The following is a 20,578-nucleotide window of genomic DNA, read 5'->3' as shown; positions in this document are numbered from 1 at the left end:
AAAATTTATCATACTGAAACTCATTATTAATATTGGCATTTACTTAACTTTTTATTTTAACACACTAACATTTCAGGGAAAGTCAAAAGGGATAGTAAATATGCAGAAATTATGTCCCCAAAAATTGAGATTTTAAAACAAAAGGATTTAAATTACTTTTTTGATAAATATTGTGGTAAAAAAAAATCACAATAATAAAAAAATAAATAAAAAATACTGTACAACAAATTAATACATTTTATCATTCAACATTCAAAAATATATACATCTGCCACATTATTTTCTAATGTTTGTCCTGGTTGGGAAAGCAGAAGAGGTGCTCATTTCAGAAAAACCATCCTGACGATTTAAAAAAAGTATAGTTTTCCATAAATCAAAGAATCTACCGGATACATATTTTGTTTTGTTTCAAATGTGAATAGGGACAACAAAACCTACAGAACCGCCAAATTAATGGAAACAATTCTTTATTTTTACCAAAAATACAACAAATCTGATTAAGATAACAATTGTACAAAGTTTTTATAATGTCCTGCATGAATGTGGTGATCGTGTTGCTCATAAAACACTTTATGATGTATTTCTGTACTTCTTGGCCTACAATGCGTTATAAACTCCACATACGGTGGGAGATTGGATCCCCATCATTGTGGCGCGTAGATATTGCATTGCGCACGTTGCCGGCAATTATGTTAAGAATCACCGCTCTTTTCTCCTCTCACTTCTATGGGGTGATGTTCCAGCCATAACATCGGTGTGAGGTGAATTGAATCTCACCCAAGAAATCTAAGAAATACTGATCAGACAAGTAATACAGTACACATATTGTAAATCCCTCTTGACGGAGGAAGTAGCACAATACAGGTTTGATACCATTCTCCAGATTTTCATATGTAAATAATTCACAGCTAGAGTGAAGGATTAGTAATTAAAAAACAGAAAAAAATGCTTGCATTTATTTTTTGTACCACCTTCCAGTTAAGTTCAACAAAATCATGCAGGAACAAGTTTTACAGTATACCCCTAGATTAAGTTTTTCAGATGGGGTTATTTCTGGGGTGAAAACTGAAAAAAAATAATAATAATAATAATAATAATAAAAAAAAAAGACCGACTACAAAAGCACTGGTAAGCAGGGTCCCAGATGTAACCGGGAATGTCTGTGGACCGAGCACAGGTTAGAGAAGTCCGTGAACAAAGCGAGGATCAGAGAGCCGGGAAGGTAGTGAGGGATAGCCGAGGTCACACACAATGATCAGAATTCAGAGAAACGTTGGGTCATGGCTGAGCAGTACAATAATCTGGAAGTTACTGAAATTGACTGCAAGCATTATAACTCCCAGAATACTGATCATTGGTGACAGACAGGAAGTAGGTGGTATGCTGACCTGTGCATGCTCCTGGCAAATTCACAAATTTATAGGATACAAGTGCTCTAGGAGTAAGAGTTTAGATAAACAACTGTCACTAATCCTCACCAGACCGTTCCCAAGCCCACAAGACCAGGGATCAAGTCCCATGTAGTTTGTCTGTATTTTTCGCTTGGATTATACAGTGGCCACTATCTAAGTGACTCAATGGAATGTGACAGAACCACAGAATTGTTGGTGAAACAAAGGTGAAAATATTTTTTTTTTTTCCCCCACCAGCCTCTGATGCAAATCAGGAAAACCACAGATGTCAAATGGCTACAAGGTCTACATTTGCAGATGGGCTCATTTCTGTGGTGTTTGTCTCTGGCACTGTTGGGTCTCTGTAAAGACGGTAAAAAGTGATAGAAAGAACTTTGGAATAAAATGATCCGGAAAACAAAATGCACTGCTTGGTTACCTGGCCTATGGCGTGCCCTGGCAGTGAGTAGAGCATGCGTGGTCACTGGACAAGGAGCACAACATATACTGGGATGTATTCCAGTCGCACTAAAAAAAAAACCCACCAAAATACAGTGCTAATGTTTTTTTATTTTTAAACATAATACTTCCAAAGAGCTTGGAAAAAAAAAATTCCACATTTTCAAAATAGCCGTGAGAGAATAAATTGAGGATTCTCCTTTTTGTTCTACCGACAGGGGTATTTGTTGTTACAGTGTGAGACAAAGAATTATACTTTGGAAATTAACACATGTATTATATTTTACAAACATACAAAATAATTGCCGGGTCTACGTGGGTTAACTAATCAGAATAGAATACAATTTGGGATATACTATTTACAAAATGACCTGGTGAAGACTATGAGCTAGATTTACTAAGCTGCGGGTTTGAAAAAGTGGGGATGTTGCCTATAGCAACCAATCAGATTCTAGCTTTCATTTATTTAGTGCTTTCTACAAAATGACAGCTAGAATTTGATTGGTTGCTATAGGCAACATCCCCACTTTTTCCTACCCGCAGCTTAGTAAATCTAGCCCTATGTATTAAAAGGAACAAATGTGCTACCAAATGAAAGCCCTATCCTGAAAAAAAGCCAATGGGGTGCAGTGTGATTAAACGGTAATATTACGTTTAAGTGACAAATACTATGAAATTTGCTCATCACAAAGCTACATAATACCCACCTTCATAAAGAGGTTAAAACTTGGGGTCTCCAGACGATCTATGGTGAATAAATGAAGACACATATGGGGGTAGGGAATGTTTCCTTTACTTTTCTAACAATTAAAATAAGCTTAAAGCTGCATTACTGCAATATAATAAATATCAGTTACGGCAGATTTATTAAGTAGCACATGGGCCATCTGTAATATTGGATATTATAAAACTGTATATGTAATTTAATTTTCATCAGCTTGCTAGATGTTTAGTTGTTCATTTATATCATAAAATGTATATAATTATCAAGTGAACTTTGTTGATCATCACATGGTAACAGCATAACACCAACACTATAAATAGTATAACATCCATCAAGAATGTACGATTGGCTTTATTTTGTTACCCATATATCAGTTCTTCATAAATATATTGTACATCCCATGAATAAGAACTATTGTTTAGATCAAAAGAAGTATCACAATTACTTTTTTTTTTATTTAGCGACATACAAATTAAAGCCTTTTAAAATCTTCCCAGCTTTCTCTCCAACTATATATTATGCACAATGTGTTTATTTGGCCAATGTGATCAAAGATTAAAGGAACTTCTCTTGAATCACCATATATTAGTATTTCTACTGTGCACACACAATTAAATATATCAGCAAATCACATAAAAAAGCTATAGTTTTCAGCTTGCATAATAACAATGGATGCATTACGATCCCACTCGCACATACAGAATAAAATACCTTAAACATAGTAGCATTTTGATTGTCAACATGTAAACAATGAAGATAAATAAGCTGGGTTGTGTAATCCCCCATAGTTAATAACAAGGCGGTAGCTGTGCAGCATAACACAAATAATAATAGTACAAGCATCAAGTTTAACAAACCCTGAAATCTTCACATATTTGGACAAAAGATACAGTAGATTGTTCCACAGCAGTTGCTAGGCAATTTAGGCGTGTCATTTCCTATACATTACATAATATTGAGAAAGGAATAAACAAATTGGGTATCAGAATAGTCTGGGGGAAAAACTTTGTTTTTGTTCTAAACAAACAATTTGGGAGATGGGCATTTGCTGGACCACTGCCTTCGCCACAAAAATGTTTGTACGTCACTTAGATCATGGAAGTAGAGTTAAGCCACAGTTCACAGCACACATTGCCCCGACCTTCTTAACCTGGAAATGAAAAAGCCAAAACGATTTTCAAACATCTGAGGTATGGAAGATGAATGGATCATGTCACAAAGCAGATTGTAGGCGATAACATGCCTTTAGTTAGCTGTAGTTTTTGGGATATCTTGGACGTCTGCCAGGTGAAGCTTTTGTCTGAATCATGCTGTTAAGGTTTGACAACAAACGTATATTGTTTGTCTAAATCTCACTAACTGTTGGCAGTACACATGGGCACCTAGTAGGCCTACAAACGTTAGAAATATGCAGTGCTGACTAGGAAAGGCTATTTGGATTAGCATTTACAGTATATATTCTTCTGATTCATGTTCGGGCATAAGTCCCTTTGCGTGCCGTAACTTGCGCGTAATAGCTCTGCGCATGCTCAGAATGAACATCAATGAACGCAATTGCATGCAAATCATGAATAAGAGAAAATGACACTTACATCTGCTTACGACTTGAAGGGCAGGAAGGGGCGGATGAATGTAGGCGACGTATAGTAAGGGTGTGGCGGCTCAGATGCGGCCGATTCAAGTCATGGGTTTCTTTAAATTATGTGTTGATAATGTATTTTATATGAATTGTGGTGTACCTTTAAGAATGCTTCACATTTTAATATGCTCAGGGATGTATGTATATATTTTTTAGAAATTATAAGTTTTGCAGATGATGTTAGAAGCAGAAGTAAAGATGGCATCTGCAGAAGTAGCGGATTACAAATAACGTACTACCTTAAGGTTTCTTGGAAAATTGTACCATAACGCTAGAACAAGTACAACCGCAGGCATGTCAGGAAACTGATCTTGTGATTCACTGTTTTTGCAAATCAACAAGTTTTTCAGAAGTACTATAAAAATGTGACCTCGTATGCATTAAAGAGAGCAGATTCTATACAGAAGAGATGGTGTTGTGTATATTCTGTTCTCCGATCGATCGTAATACATGCATGAAGATTTTCTTTTATTGTGTGTAAGCTCGGCATCAATTCACAGATAGCATACGTTGGATTTGACATTGTCAAAGTGTGAAATTTGATGTAATATGATCTATATTAAGCAAAACTCAGAAGTCCTTTCTCCATCGCTTATTATGTAGTTTCTGATTTATGGCTTGCAGTATGTATCCCACTCCAATCTAATATGATGTACTTACTACTGGTGACAGCAGCAGGCAGCTTCAGACAACTTTCCAGCACAACAGAACAAGAGAGTTTTCTGCACTTCTTACTTATATAATAATGTGCACTTTAATTGACAAAACTGAAATAAGAGGATTTTTATACTTACGATAAATCCCTTTCTCCGATTCCATCTGGGGGACACTGTTACCATGGGGTTGTAGTTGGACAGTGTGGAGTTGGCACTTAACTAGTTAATTTTGTGGCTGATGACAGACTCCTACCTCCTGCAGCTAGTCAGTGTATTCTAAAGCCCTTAAGGAAAGGAAGTCGAACAACCAAGAAGCAAACAGCAGAAGAACAGAAGGGAAGGAACGCAGTGTCCCCCGGATGGAATCAGAGAAACGGATTTATCGTAAGTAAAAAAATCCTCTTCTTCATCCTATTTGGGGGACACTGCTAAAATGGGGACCTACCAAAGCAGCCCCCCTAAGAGAGGGACCGTCCTGGAAGCCCGGCTCGTAGCACACTACGGCCAAAGCTAGCATCTGAGGACGTGAATCCACTGAACTGAAAAAATTTGGTGAATGTGTGGACCGAGGACCATGTGTGGCAGTTCGGCATAGCTGATCGGCTGAGGAAGCCCCCACAAACCTGGTGGAGTGTGCCATAATGTGGGTCGGCACAGTCCGGTCAGTCTTGAGATATGCCTGTTTTATTGTAAAGGTAAGCCATCTAGCAATGGTTTGCTAGCAAGCCTCTTCTTTGGGAATCAATTAGGACAAAAAGAGAGTCCGTATGTCAGATATTCAAAGTCCTTTGGACATAAATGCGTAACACCCTGACCACATCTAAATATTCTAAGGAAGAACCTGCGGAAGCACCCTGGAATACTGGAACCACTATTTCCTGATTAATGGGAAATCCGGAAACTACTTTCGATTGAAAGAAAGGGACGGTCCGAAGCACTGCCCTGTCATCATGGAAGACCAGGAAAGGCTCCCTGCAGTAAAAAGCCCCAAGCTCTGACACTCGTCTAGTCGACTCTATGGCCAGCAGGAACACCACCTTTCATGTCAGACATCTAAGGTCCGCTGACTGCAAGGGTTCAAAAGGAGGTTTCTGAAGCATATATAATACAAAGTTCATATTGCAGGGTGCCGTGGGAGGAACAAATGGAGGATGAATGTGCAGGACCCCCTGTAAAAAAGTACAGACTTCCGGAAGGTCCACCAAACGCCTCTGGAAGAAGATGGAAAGGGCTGAGACCTGGACCTTTAAGGATCTCATGTAGAGCCCTACATCAAGACCATTTTGAAGAAACCCTAGCAGAAAGGGCAAATTAAATTTATTTGTATTGTCTTCGCACCATTTAATGTAAATGTGCCAGATTCTATGGTAAATGCGTGCCGACACTGGCTTACAAAGCCGTAACAGGGTATTCACCAACGTGGAGGAAACCCCTTTTGAACGACCAGAGGCTGACTTCAACAGCCATGCCGTCAAAGCAGGTCCTGACGCTGAAAAGGACATTTATCAGCCAACCGTAAAGTTGCAGGGTCTCTATAGTGAGGTGTAAATGCTGACGAAGAAGCTGATCTGAGGAGGCTTTGATCAGCAAGTCGTCGAGCTAGGGCACTATGCTCACCCCCATAGAATGGAGATGGGCAGCCATTAATGCAATGATTTTTGTAAATACTCTGGGCGCTGTGGCCAGGCCAAAAGGAAGCACCCTGAATTGGTAATGGGCCGCTCCTACCATGAAGCAGAGCAATGGTTGGTGCTTTTCACAGATAGATACATGAAGATATGAGTCCCAACTATCAGAAATTCTCCCCCCTCCAATCCATTTATCAGTGAACAAAGAGACTCCATGAGAAACCTGTCTATTCTTGGGTGTAGATTTAGAGACTTTGGGCCTGATTCATCAAGGATCTTAAATAGAGAGGTATCTTATTTCAGTCTCCTGGACAAAACCATGTTGCAATGCAAGGGGTGCAAACTAGTTTTCTGTTTTGCACATAAGTTAAATACTGACTGTTTTTTTATGTAGCACACAAATACTTCATAGCTTATTTGTACACTGAAATTTAAAGTTGATATTTGTGCGCTACATGAAAAAACAGTCAGTATTTAACTTATATGCAAAACAAAAAACTTGTGTGCACCCCTTGCATTGTAACATGGTTTTGTCCAGGAGACTGAAATAAGATACCTCTTCATTTAAGATCCTTACTGAATCAGGCCCTTTAAGTTCAAAATAGGACAGAAGGAACCGTTCGGCTTGGAGACCAGAAAAAGATTTGAATAGAATACCTGGCGTCTCTGATTTTCTGGAACCGGGCAGATTACTCCCACTAAAGGAAGAGAATCTACACAGTGCAACATCGCTTTCCTTCTGATCAAAGGGCTAGGAAGTTGCAAAAAACCGATGAGGGGCTTGACTTAAAAGATCTATGATATATCCCCTTGCCATGATCCCCTGAAGCCAGGGATCTGCAGAGGATTTCATCCACTGTTCTGTGAACAGTTGCAGATGCCCCTACACTCCGGCGGCTGTGAGGAGAGGAGGGTGTGAGTCAGACTGCCGATTTTGCCGGGAGTCTGGCCTGGAGTCTGCTGCCAGATGAGGACCTTTCTCTATGGGAAGAACCTCTGAATCCAGAAGACCTACCTCTGTCTGACCTCCACGAAAGGGCTGGCAAAAGGAGCCTAAATCTTGGAGTACGAGGCTTTGGCACATTAACAGGAAGGAAAGTACTCTTCCCCCCTGTCGCCTGGCAGATAATGCTATCTAACTCTGGTCCACAAAGTACCGAGCCCGAAAAACGTAGGGCCTCAAAGGCTCTTTTGGATTATGCATCAGCTTCCCAGGACCTAAGCCAGAGGGTTCTTCTAGCCACCACTGCAGAAAAAGACATAGAACATGACAAGGACGCTGCATTCTGCGCTGACTCATACAGATACCCTGAAGCCTCTTTCAGGTGTAATGCCAGGTGAAGAAGATCTGAAACCTGCAATCCCTCTGTCAGTCAGTCAACCCAAATTTCCATTGCCCTAGCAACCCATGCAGAGAACAGCATGGGTCTAAAGGAAGCACCCGCTGAACCATTAATGGACTTTAAAAATCCTTAGACCTTTCGATCCGTAACTGGCGAAGCCCGGAACTGGAAGAGTAGTGTGGCGCACTAGTCATGCCACCGGAGTATTCAGTCTAGGAACTTGTTTCCAGCGTGCAATGTCATCTGGCTGTAATGGGTACCGGGACAAACATCTACATGGAATCACTATTTTGCAATCGGGCTGTGACCAGGCCGATTCTGAAATCTCCCTTAATTCTGAAGAAGGGGGAAAATAAACCATAGGTTTTTTAACCTTCTTGAATAACCCCTAGTTAACTGGTCTAGGCTCGTCAATGTCCACAAGGTCTAAAGCCCGCCGTACTGCCAGCACTAAATCCTCCATGCCCTGGTTTCTGTTTGAGTCATGCAGGTCTAATACCTGTGTCTGGAAATCTGACTCATCCAGAAGTTCCCCGTCCTCCTCTGATGACGCCTCAAAGTCAGAGACTGAGAAGAGAGGATGGCTCACTCTGTCTCTTTTGTTTCTAGTCCCCAATAGTCCTGGGTAGTCTAAAAACTGGTTCTTTTTGTCCCACAGGTAATTTTATTTTATATTTTGAGCAATTATAAAGCTTAGCCTTGGTAGTTTTCCCCCTACCAGACATAATTACTGAATAGGAACAATACCGGAAAAGAAAGTATAGTATACAATCACACAAGGTACAGAGTGACACTTTAAGAATACCACTGATACTTGACAAAATCACCAGTATCTCAATTTTTTTTTTTATATAGATAAGTTAAATATGTATACATTCTAGTAAGCAGAAACAATATATGCAATTATGTAACTACTTCACCATATTTCATGTAATACACAATATACCTCCTCTTTATAGCAAGTACAGTGTAATAAAAAGAAAAATAATACTTAGCCTTCTAGGCTAATGTATAGCAGACAGGAGATAGTCCAACAGCAGACAAGTCTGTCTGAGTTTTGACTGCAAAGATTTCCTCCTTCACCTCGATGCTTTAAGCCTCAGGAAGCAACCAACCTGCCGAATAAGACAGGGGGAGTTCCATAATAACCCCTCCCTGTCTGCAGTGTCCAGCGGGGCTCCTGACTACTTGTAAGAGTCAGTCTGCAACACTTCTCTTATAAAGTTGCAGACTGTCTCTGTCTTAATGCACTAAGTGCACTATGCAGTGTAGCTCCGCCACCCCCCCCCGGACATGGAAGCTTCTAAGATGGCGGCCGCCATTGCTTCTGGATTCCGGCGCACTATGCTCCATAGAGCAGCGCCGATCCTCGGGAAATGAGGTGACCACGGCCTTGCCTCCCGCCGCACGACAACCTCAGAAAGGAAAGACGACAAGTGCTGCTTGTGAGCGTCACTGCTCTACTCCGTGACAGCGCTGCAGTGACTTGCCAGGTATGCGGCCTAACTGTCCCAGCACTTCCCCTATCTTCTTTCCCTTTACTAATAAAAAGAGAACGGCCTATAAAAATAGAGCACCAAAAGAAAAGACAGCCCAACTCCTTGGGCACTTAGACTACACTGACTAGCTACAGGGGTTTGCAGGAGGGAGGAGTCTGTCAGCAGTCACAAAATGAACTAGTTAAGTGCCAACTCCACACTCTCCAATCACAACCCCATGGTAGCAGTGTCCCCTAGATAGGATGAAGGAGAAAATATGTTAAAATGAAAAGGATACATAGAAGAATTGAGCTCTTCCAGCTGCAAATAAAAATAAGCAGTTAAGAAACAAAAACATAAAAAAAGAACTAAAAACGAATGTACTAATTATCACCTATAAAGTTTGCTAATTTCTGCAAATAAACCAGAGCATCAATGTTATGCTATGGATTAAATCACAGGGACTACTTGTTTGTCTTCCATAATACCCAGATGCAAATAAATTCATTTCTACTGATACATTTTTTTGTTTTTAGGAGATTGTTCTACTGATATCAATGAAAACACAATTCCACCTATGCTCTAATGAGATTTCAATATAAGACATATGCTTCCCCAATAAAACATACATCAGATAGGAGTCGGTCGAGGTTGGAATCTCTGGCCATCTTGCGTTTGTCTTCTGTCATTTCCTCCAGCTCACCGTACAGGTCTAAGTGTAGACGAGCAAGCTTCTCCTGCAATCCCCGGACATGTTCCATCTGTTCAATTGAACATTCATTGCCTATAAAAGCAACAATTCACAGAGCTCTGAGAGACAGTACAAACTGACACATATGATTTGATACATATACATATATATATATATATATATATATATATATATATATATATATTATATAATATTTGGGAAATAAGAGTCCAGTGTTCTCCTTAGACTGTCAAACAATACTCACAGCACGCTTCCCCATAAAGACAAACTAAATAGATCTAACTGGGGGACAAACTCAGGATTAATAATAAGAATTGCATTCTAGTGGGCCTGTCGCAGTAGCGATCATTTTGTGGGTTGAACTAATATTGAAACTATAAATCCCTTGGAATCTTGTGCCCTGCTGATGCCGCCAGTTCCTAGTGAATTGTTACTCTGCATTCTTATGAATATTGGTTCATCCCACAAACTATCTCCTGGGTGTAGGTGATGGGTCCAACATAAGAATAGCCAACATCTTATATTAGTAGAAAAAGGGTTATTATTTCAAATTCATTGTCTAAAGAAAGAGGTAAAAATATTTTTGTGTTTAAAACAAAACAAAAAGAAATAGTTTACCAAAAGCTTGAAGTTTTCCTGAGTGGAAGTCATTTAGAAGACTCAGAAGTCCTTTCTCCATCTCCTGAACGTCAGACACATCTGTAAGGAAAGAGTGCTGGATAGGGGCTGAGGAAGCACCTTTGCCTTCTCCCTGAGATTTTGATTTTTCTTTAATTACTCTGAAGAACGTAAAAAATTATGACCATTATACATTTAGTGATTTTTGCTAGGTCAGATCTGCATGTAATTAGCACAACAAGTACTGGGACGATCTTATGATGATATTCCATATTTACCAACAGAGCCATGCCAAATAGCCACATCATTACCAAAGGTTTTTTACACCTCAATAACGAGACCAGTTTTCATCTTGTGACATTTTTGCTGGAAGCTACGGATGAACCACATCTTTGAAATGTTTACATATTGACTATGAAGACAAAATGCGTTGTTTACATTCCCCTATCTAATATAGTGGACAACTGAAACTTCTTCTACATGCTTCGGTATCGGCTATTGGTCAAAAAGCTGAGAATACAGTCATTGACGTTGCTGTGACATCACTGGCCTTGCCCCTGAGTATGAATCCAAATCCACAGAATGCACTTCTGCAAAGCAAGTCTGCCTAGCTGTCACTCAACCTCTGCCTGCTTAGTTAGAGAAGCATCTCCCTCCTAACACTGCAACTTGGACATATTTAATGGCGTATGAACATTTCAATTATTTCATTATATTATTATATTGTGTACATTATGTATATTGTTCAGCACAGTAAATCACAGCCTTTAATTATATTACTTGAAAATAGCTTTATTTGCTGTTGATCCAAGCAAATTTAATAGGGGTTTTTTCTGCCCCTGAAAAAAGAGAAGTTTCTTTCAGTGGTATACTGAAATTGTATCTCAAATTAAACAACATTAGAATGAGGTAAAAACTAAACAAAAATTAAAAAAAAATGCACTTTTCAGAAATTAACTATACAAACTTACGTCAGATATGTCCTCTTACAATCCCAGGGAGTGAAACTTGTAAAAAGTTATTCACAGACAACACAAGACATTTTCCTTTCTTCTTGTTCGGTTGGTGGCATCACACAAAGTGGAGGAGTGAATAGCAATACAGGCTGACATCTCACTTTAAATAAGCGAGTGAAAAAGGCACCCATTATAATTTATTCATTACACGGGCACTTCATATTGAGAAACATGAAACACTATGTAGAATTGGATGCATTTGCCCCCAACTGTACTCATGAGAAGACATACACATGAAAAAGTATCTATGTGCAGATGTTCTAGCTTTACATCCCTTGCATCTGCAGCAAGGTTATGTCAGAAACTATACCCCAATGTCTCGCAGTGTCCCCCAATGGCAGGAAAGAGAAATAACAACAAGGGTCTATGGGGCAAATTCAATTGTTTGATTGTCCCGTGGCATTAAAAGTATTACCGTTATTACGGTAATACTAAGCCGGATTTCGCTGCAAGCTGAAATCCAGCATTAAAGGTACTGTAATAACGGTATTTACGCGCACTATTACCGTAATGACGGTAATAGTGCACACGCCGCGTTACTTTTACATGTAACGCCAACAATTGAATATGCCCGTGTCCCACCAGTGTAGAGAAAATGTAGAGATGTGGCTTGACTTTCGCATGACCCTATCTGTACACAATACAATAATATAATGAATTGTCATAAACACAACAGAGTATTGTGTTTTTACAGTTAGTCATTACGTGAAAGTCGCATTTATCATATAAACTGTAATTAAATACAAGCACAAATTAGATACAAACATCTGTTGTCTACCTGTGAATCTTCTTTCCTGCCACCGTCCAAGTAGTTTAGCTATGTATTCATCAAGGGGGATAAATACTTTTAAATTATTAAATTTTCTGGTTTTGCTTCCATCTTTTTTAACTTTGTAAGTTACTATTATTTTTTTTGGGAGTACTCTAGCTATAAATTAATTTTTAAGGCACTGTAAATAATACACCTGAAATAACTGGTAACTTCATAGGATCAGCATGCGGTCTATTCTTTTCCCTAGAGAAAGTAGACATCTGCATAAACAGTTGATGTCTCTGCTCTTACATCTCTGGGACCGCAGATTCAGGTTGATTCTTACAAAAAGACATCACAACATGCATACCTAAGATGCAGTGCTTAATCATTTTAGCATTTTATCTTATATCGATATTCTGTATACAGTAGCGGAACTATACAAGCTGTGGGCCCCGATGCAGGGAAGCGGGGAGGAGGCAACCGGGACCCACAGCTCACTAGTTCCCTGTGCAGCGGCCCCCAATATCTCCACGGGCCACGGTGCACCACACCTGCGCACCAATGGTGCTGACCGCATACATTGTGACATGGGTAGGGATGCCAGCCAGGGGCGGATCTAGGAAATTGCTATACCCGGGGCGATTTAGGGGGGGCAATTTAGGCCCGCCCCCTTTCCGACATCTGAGGCTGCCGGCGGCTGCAAAGTATGTGCAGGTCCGCTCGGCAGTGACAGTGTGCTGCCCGGCTGCTCTGTGTTTAAAACACAATCAGAGCAGCCGGGCAGCACACGGTCACTGCCGAGCGTACCTGCACAGTGTGCAGCTGTCGGCAGCAAGCCCCGATCGCCCCCCCCCCCCCCTGGATCCGCCACTGATGTCAGCCAATTGCCCGCATAGTTCAGTATGTATGTGCTTACTGTAAATGTGGCTGTTACATGTCCACTATTCGCCATCTTCCAACTTCACTAACAGACTCCCATGAAACCAGAAGATATGTGTGGCCAAACTGAACATGAATACTGCTGCTCTCTGCAATGTGGCAAGATCAGCCTATATATGACAATCATAACAGCAGTGGGAAGAATGAGCTCACAAGATGCGTAACGGTCCATCACAAACAAAATGGACCATGGATGCAATGGGCACCTTCCTCTGAATTGATTACCCGTACGCCCATTCCTATAAATACATCTGGGAACTGTGCCCCAGATCTCCATAGGTATCACTGAACACTATTACATTTTCAGTTTATGTAGTGAATGTAACTCAAGTACCACAATATTCATAATCTGATTGAAGCATCACAACCTTCACAGATCTGCCCTGACTATAGCATACAAGTTCACCTTTTCAGCTTTGGTTTTTGCCCAGTTGGTTGTGGCACAGCATTTGAAAATCCAGCACTCTTGCTGAGCGGGACAGAGTTTTTCTTGGAATTTACTAATGGTGGAGGGTGACTTGTGGAGGACTTGGGACTCCTCCTTTTCATCTTCCTCTCATCCATTGAGGCAGAGCTTTATTTTTTCTTCTTAGTTTTTCTAACCTAAAAAATAAGCAAATAAACACATCAGTACTATTTTTGTTGTATACAAATGTACTTAACAGAACGTCTGTATTTTAATCGCATTTAGTTTATTAAATCTGGCAGTAAAACAAAAAGAGAACAAACAATATAGATAATTTCACATAAATATGGAGATAAAATTATGTAATATAAACATGTATGCAGTTTCCACACCAACATTTTGTTGTGAAATAAGCACAACGCATTAACTATGAAACAAAAGGAAGGAAGGAAGGAACTGGGCACATGGGAGAATCACGTAGAATCATCTAACACATATCTGGATTCAGACCATTTGGACCAAGCCCTTGCTGAAGCAGACAAAGATATTTGTGTAAATAGTTACTTACTAAACCACCCTTAGCCACACCCTGCATTACATGCCAACTGCTAATCTAAAGTTTTGGATTAGTAATTATTTTACAAGACAATGTTTTCATGCTGTCAGCTGGTTACAAGTTATAATAGTAACACATAAGGTCATTAAATTATTCAGAAAAGGCCGTACAATAAAGGCCAAAATAGAGTGGACTAAACAATCCACCAGAAAGGGGCACTCTTGGCATTAAACTCAAGGCATTAAACAGCCAGGTTCCTAGCACCTTACTTGAAGACCTCTGGAAAACCTGATTGCAAAAGCAAAGCCACATTTTCCCGAAACACAGTTGTGAGAGTTTGTGAAACTTGTACAATGATCCTTATTTTTACAGAGTGTGACCTGACCTTTGTCGTTCCTACTTAGATAAAAACAATCTGGTTAAACAAATAACATCTTTTTACCATTGAGGTCACCTTCTTTTTAGTGATAATTACATTATGGTGAATCAATCCATCTAAACTTTAAATTTACAGTGAACCAGATGATTCATAAATCAGCCCTGATTCAGATGAGGTTCAGCAGATAGAAATCACCAATTGTTGAATCAGATGAAAATGAAAAGGAGGGAATCACAATACAATAGTCACCATGACATGAACATAACCTTATATAAGTGTATTGGGTAGGAAATTCTGATGGAAGAAATAACAACAAATTATCCCGATGACATGAAAATGCAGAAAGGCTAAATGCAGCTACGTAACATTGTGATTGCAGTCACAATGCCGACATTAAAACGGCAATGCCATATACAGCCTCTGGACTTGCAGGCAGCAGTGTTTTTTTTTACATTTAATTATTTTTAACACTGTTTATTGCCAGCGGGACCAGCAGCTGCATAGTCCCCTGGTCCTGGTGGCATTAACGGTTTAATGTCGGCATTCTGACTGTTGGCATTTGCACTGTCAGCAATCACAATGTCAGTCGGGGAAATTGAAATACTGCCATTTAGCCTGTTGGTATTTCTTCAGTCAGATATATGACTACCACCTATATAAGCAGCATGTAGCCAGTTTCACAGTAATTCCTGCAGTGCTCTATGAAACATACATTGCGGTCTACACTGCTTGGTTTCTTCACTTTACATATCTTATAATAGGTCTCCTTAACTGGTATATTGCAGAGAATAGCATTATAGGAGCAATTTACATCATACAGACTGGAAGAGGCTTCTTTTTTTGTTCTTTTGTATTCTGTGCTTTTCGCTTATATAATTACCACAGTAGGTATGGTTTGATTATAGAAATATACATTATCCTTATATTGCTAAAGTATTCTGCATGTTAAACAAAGCTTAAAAACACAATTTTCTTTGCACTGTAAACTCACAATATACAGTTTTACTTTTGGTGAGCAAGTTCTGCTTTAAAGGAAGCAACTAACCACAACCGTCTTATATGAAACTTTAACTAAATGTATACATTGTCAAACCTACACAAATATCTCTGGTGATGTATGTCACCAAATAGTAAAGTACAGGGATGATAATGATGAGGGAGAAACATTGATGATGAAATGATGGTGATAATGATGAAATCCAGAGTAAAGATGATGTTTTAAGTTATGATGAACTAACAATCACAGCAAAGGTTATGCCATTTGGTGTAAAAAAATGACAAGCATATATACATAGAAATGACACTTATTTTCACCATTTTAACTTCCCTTGAGTGTAGTTTCTTGGACATGTGTATTTCTATGATACTGCACACTTAGACATACTTACTTCAGGAGAGGGAGAGAGTGCTCAGGAAATGCAGAAAATTGAGCCTTTATAATACTAAAATATTTAACAATAATGTTTAACAATAATGTAGTTAAGATTATGGAAGTTCTGGGGGCAGCCAGGCCTCCATTCTAGACAGTATTGATCTGCAAGAAATTAATACAGTTGTATTTATTTAGTAATTTAAACAATTTCATAGGTCACAACTTTGGCCCGATGGATAAATAACTGAACTTTCCCCCCCTAATTTAGTATAAGCTGGTTGTTTGTTTTATTGATCTGTGTTCCACATGCATTACACCAGCAACCATGCCATGGTCTGATTCATTATAAGAAGCATGTCATTATGCGCAACTACTCTTACTGCAAAACTGCTAGTAAATGTTTTATTCAACAGATATTTGAATATTAATAAAATCACCTCATAGTACCCATTGGTTCATGCTATAAGAATGACGAATGCCATATAACTGCATTTTGCATTGATCAGTGCATGAAGTAACTAGGTTTGTACTATCTCTAGCTGTTGTGGAACTACAAACCCCAGCATGCCCAGTTCCACAACTGCTGTAAGCTATGGAGGACTGATCACACGGGCTTCTGGGGACTGTGAAACACATACAGTTCTTTAAAGCACTAAACAACATGAGTTTGTTAAACAGTGGGCTTACAAACAGAAAGCAGAACCTCATCAGCACACATGTGAGTAGGTCCAGAATGTAATACGCACCATTCAGCTGATCTCAGACGTGTTTACCGACATTGGAGAGAGTTCCCTGCTAAAACCCCGGATGTGAAACGAAAACTAGAAAAGAAAGGTTCCTAGGAAAATAAGTTACCAGAGGTATGAAAATAAACCATATAGTACTGCCATCTAGTGGATAAAAATATGAACTGCTATATTACTATAGATAGGTAAAGGCTGAACAATAAACTATTCTTCTTTAATTTGCCTCAAGGCTACTTAATTCTGTACATGGCAACAAGTTTTCACAATTCCAGTATTTGAAATTAAATTTTCATAGAATATACTGTATATGACAAAGATGTTTTTCAACATCAATTAATTCTGTCCATGTTACTGCAATATAAGAGTAAACTGGAAAATCCAGAGTAGAGCATTTTGTACTATATGAAATGGGCCATGCTAGATGGTTTCTGCAATTTTTACTGTGTGAATTCACTACGTGTATGTATAACTCATCGGTGTGGAGAAAATGGCCACAACCTTTATTAAGCAACAATTTAAGAAAAAAGGTTATTCCAGATAACTCAATGTCCCATGGTTCACAGATACTGTGCCCAAATACCACACCATAAGGTCATGGATACCATGCCTGATCAAAATATCACAGAGCCACAGGTGAGCCTCCCATTTCCCAAATCCAAAGTCTGCTGACACAATACTCCAGTTTGACAATTTCCATGGACAGAAACTTAGATTGTCCTGAGATAACCAATGACAGGTCAGACCTACGTACGTGACTGTCACTCACCAGCCTTGCAACTCTTACTGTCTTTTTTTTTCTTTGAATAAGTACATAAAAAAAACACTCGATCACATTCTGCATTCCATTGTGTGTTTTATATAACATAGCACATATGCTAAACTGAGATTGTCATTTATCCTTTTCAGACCTCCTTAGGAATATTCTACCTTTTCTTTTAGTTTCTGAGAATCTGAGTCTGGACGCAGGAAAAAAAGAGTGACAAATTAGCAAGGGTAATAATTGGATATACTATGCCTAGTGGATTAATTATAAAGCATTTAATTTACTTTATGCTTGTTGTAAGTAGAGATGGCCGGACTCAGTTTCCCGAAAACTGAACCCACCCAAACTTCGGGGATAGGAGTACCGATACTTTCGCGCCATTTCGGATTCCAAAATGAGGCAAAATGTCATTGTGATGTCATCGGATATCGGGTGTTTTGGAATCTATAAATACCGCCCTCCACGGCGATCTAGCGCCATTTGAGAGAGGGATACAGAAGGGGTAGGATAGAGTGACAAAGCACAGAGTTCCATTGCTGATTTTGTCATTGCTAAAATACAAATATACAAGTCCTTGCAGGCTTTTTGTCAGAATTTGCACCAATCAGTGTAGGGTGTTATATACACCCAAAGACAAGAACTCCATTGCTGAATTTGTCATTGCTGAAATACAAATATACAAGTCCTTGCAGGCTTTTTTTACTGAATTTGCACAAATAAGTGTAGTGTGTTATATACACCCAAAGAGAAGCGCTGCGTTGCTATTTTTGTCAATGCTGAAATACAAATATACAAGTCCTTGCAGGGTTATTTTCTGCATTTGCACCAATAAGTGTAGGGTGTTATATACACCCAAAGAGAAGAGCTGCATTGCTTTTTTTGTCATTGCTGAAATACAAATATATTATACTAGTCCTTACAGGCTTTTTTACTGAATTTGCACAAACAAGTGTAGTGTGTTATATACACCCAAAGAGAAGCGCTGCGTTGCTATTTTTGTCAATGCTGAAATACAAATATACAAGTCCTTGCAGGGTTATTTTCTGCATTTGCACCAATAAGTGTAGGGTGTTATATACACCCAAAGAGAAGAGCTGCATTGCTTTTTTTGTCATTGCTGAAATACAAATATATTATACTAGTCCTTACAGGCTTTTTTTCTGAATTTGCACCAAAAAGTGTATGGTGTTATCAAATTGGATTCACAGCAGAACACAGAAGAACAGGAGCACCAAGCAGCTGCTGCCACCAGTCATGATGATAGTAATCTCTGTACGTCATCTGGTAAAGCTTATGTAAAAGTACATAGTGTTTTTAAGTCTGACAAACAAAAATGTAAAAAAACACCTTTTACCTTGGTCAAGAAAAAAACACCTGTAATCCAGGCATAGTTAAGTGCCAAATAAAATAAAATTGCCAACATGCCATTTTACACACGCAGTGGCAAAGAAAGAATCAGGCCTTCGCCTTTCTCTATAAGTGCTAGTTCTGCAACTGTCAGTGTGGCATCTTCTTGTAAGGTCAGTCATGATGATGCAAGACCTTGTCACTCAAAAAGTGTGTTATATAGGTAACACAAAAAAAGAGCTGCGTTGCTAATTCTCATTGCTGAATTGCAAATACTAGTCTTTGCAGGCTTGTCTTCTGAATTTGCAGGCAAATTCTACTGCGTTATATTGAATAAACAGACACATGGGGGATAAGGAGAAGAGTGAGACATAAAATTAATCATCTTCCTCTTCCTCAGGACTGTCAATGGTGTTATAGTCTCTTAGTAGGCTGTGGATCAGTCCTGGATGGTCATCTTCTCCCTTTTCAAGATGAAAAGGGAGAAGCGTCCTTAAAGCAGTTCATTAGGCTCCATGCCTTCTGGATTGCCCCAATGATGTGGGTCCCAGGAAATAATCCATAAAGTACCATAAAAGAATGGTATGAAAGGCAAGTTCTGGGCACACTTTCCTTATGTTCATGTTCCAAGGCATCCAACAGTGCCCGTGTAGTGGGGCAGTCACAAAAAATATGCTGTGCTGTTTCCCTTCTGGTGATGCAGAAGGGGCAGTGGACATTTCGGCACAGGTTCCTGGAGTGCATGAATGTCCTGAGAGGCAGACATCCCTAGATAGCCATCCATGCACTGTTTTTGTGTCTATTAGTCAGCCTCTTAGAGGCCACATTCTTCCATACGTGTTTTGTTGTTGCAGCAGAGAGCCCTGGAACAGACTCCATAATGTCTTTAGCTCTGATGAGCTTGTGGACAGTTTTTGGCTTCCACAAGTCTGGTTTAAGTCCCTCCAGATGGTGCTTCCTCACAAATCCAGGTGAATCCAAGGTGTAGTCCAGTTGTAAGTGGAGGAGCTGTCCCACTTGTCCCAACCAAGGGTCCTCCAAAGAGGCATGAGGAAAAAGCGAGACATGGACTTCCCAGCAGAGGAAGTTCTTTTCAATAAGAGTTCTGCGGATGCAGTTGCAGACAAAGAAGGCGCGCAGCATGGTGGGGATATCCGGGATCCCTTTCTCACCTTTAAGGGTCTCCTTGTACATGACCGCCCGCTTCACTCTGTCCATGTATTAGCTATAGAATTACCCCAATTATCCAAGGAACGGGTGGAGCGATCAAATGAACCATAACTGGTTTCATGATCCAAGGACAATTCCATCTTGCACCACTTTTCTTATCTGCCACTGCTGTGTGCCAATGTGTCCTAGATGTGCTAGGAACTGCCGTGTGTTTGAGTCATTGCTCTGTCGCTTACCATCCAGCCAGGTCGCTGCAGTATTGGTCCAAAAGTGTATGAAAATAATAATGTGACCTGTGGGGTGGTCAAAACTGACTGCAAATTACTTGAAATTAGTGTTAGTGAGGTGAATAATAATGTAGGATCAAGAAAAAGAGTAAAATTATGTGATTTTAGCATAGTTTAGTAATTTTTCTAAAAAAATACATATAATATCCAAAACCAAAACCAAAACCAAAACACACAAGGGTGGTTTTGCCAAAA

The 20,578-nt window shown here is 39.5% G+C and overlaps 1 protein-coding gene across 4 annotated transcripts; it reads right to left on the bottom strand.

Annotated features, from left to right (window-relative positions):
- Window positions 1-450: 450 nt before the first annotated feature.
- Window positions 451-16,909, bottom strand: CCDC28A (coiled-coil domain containing 28A). Of its 4 annotated transcripts, XM_075203101.1 has the most exons (7): window positions 16,817-16,909; window positions 13,764-13,960; window positions 10,649-10,809; window positions 9,948-10,102; window positions 9,617-9,639; window positions 3,818-3,874; window positions 451-3,724 (listed from the first exon to the last, which is right to left on the bottom strand). In XM_075203101.1, exons 2-6 carry the CDS (start codon window positions 13,919-13,921, stop codon window positions 3,820-3,822), a joined length of 552 nt encoding a protein of 183 aa, XP_075059202.1. In that variant the 5' UTR covers window positions 13,922-13,960; window positions 16,817-16,909; the 3' UTR covers window positions 451-3,724; window positions 3,818-3,819. The 4 variants fall into 4 exon arrangements, with proteins under 4 accessions (XP_075059202.1, XP_075059200.1, XP_075059201.1 ...); XM_075203099.1 differs by having other exon boundaries at window positions 451-3,874; XM_075203100.1 differs by having other exon boundaries at window positions 451-3,874; window positions 16,758-16,838.
- Between the last annotated feature and the right edge of the window lie 3,669 nt (window positions 16,910-20,578).

Source organism: Mixophyes fleayi, chromosome 3 (assembly GCF_038048845.1).
Source record: "Mixophyes fleayi isolate aMixFle1 chromosome 3, aMixFle1.hap1, whole genome shotgun sequence".
In the NCBI taxonomy this organism is placed as follows: domain Eukaryota; kingdom Metazoa; phylum Chordata; class Amphibia; order Anura; family Limnodynastidae; genus Mixophyes; species Mixophyes fleayi.
The sequence above is the reverse complement of the archived record's forward strand: the minus strand, read 5'-3'. Positions and strand labels throughout refer to the sequence as shown.

Coding starts and splice junctions, on each gene's coding strand:
- CCDC28A (XM_075203099.1), bottom strand. CDS start 13,921: ATGGATGAGAGGAAGATGAAAAGGAGGAGTCCCAAGTCCTCCACAAGT. Junction 10,810..13,763: donor CAAAAACCAAAGCTGAAAAG/GTGAACTTGTAT, acceptor TACGTTCTTCAG/AGTAATTAAAGAAAAATCAA. Junction 9,640..9,947: donor TCGACCGACTCCTATCTGAT/GTATGTTTTATT, acceptor TTTTATTTGCAG/CTGGAAGAGCTCAATTCTTC.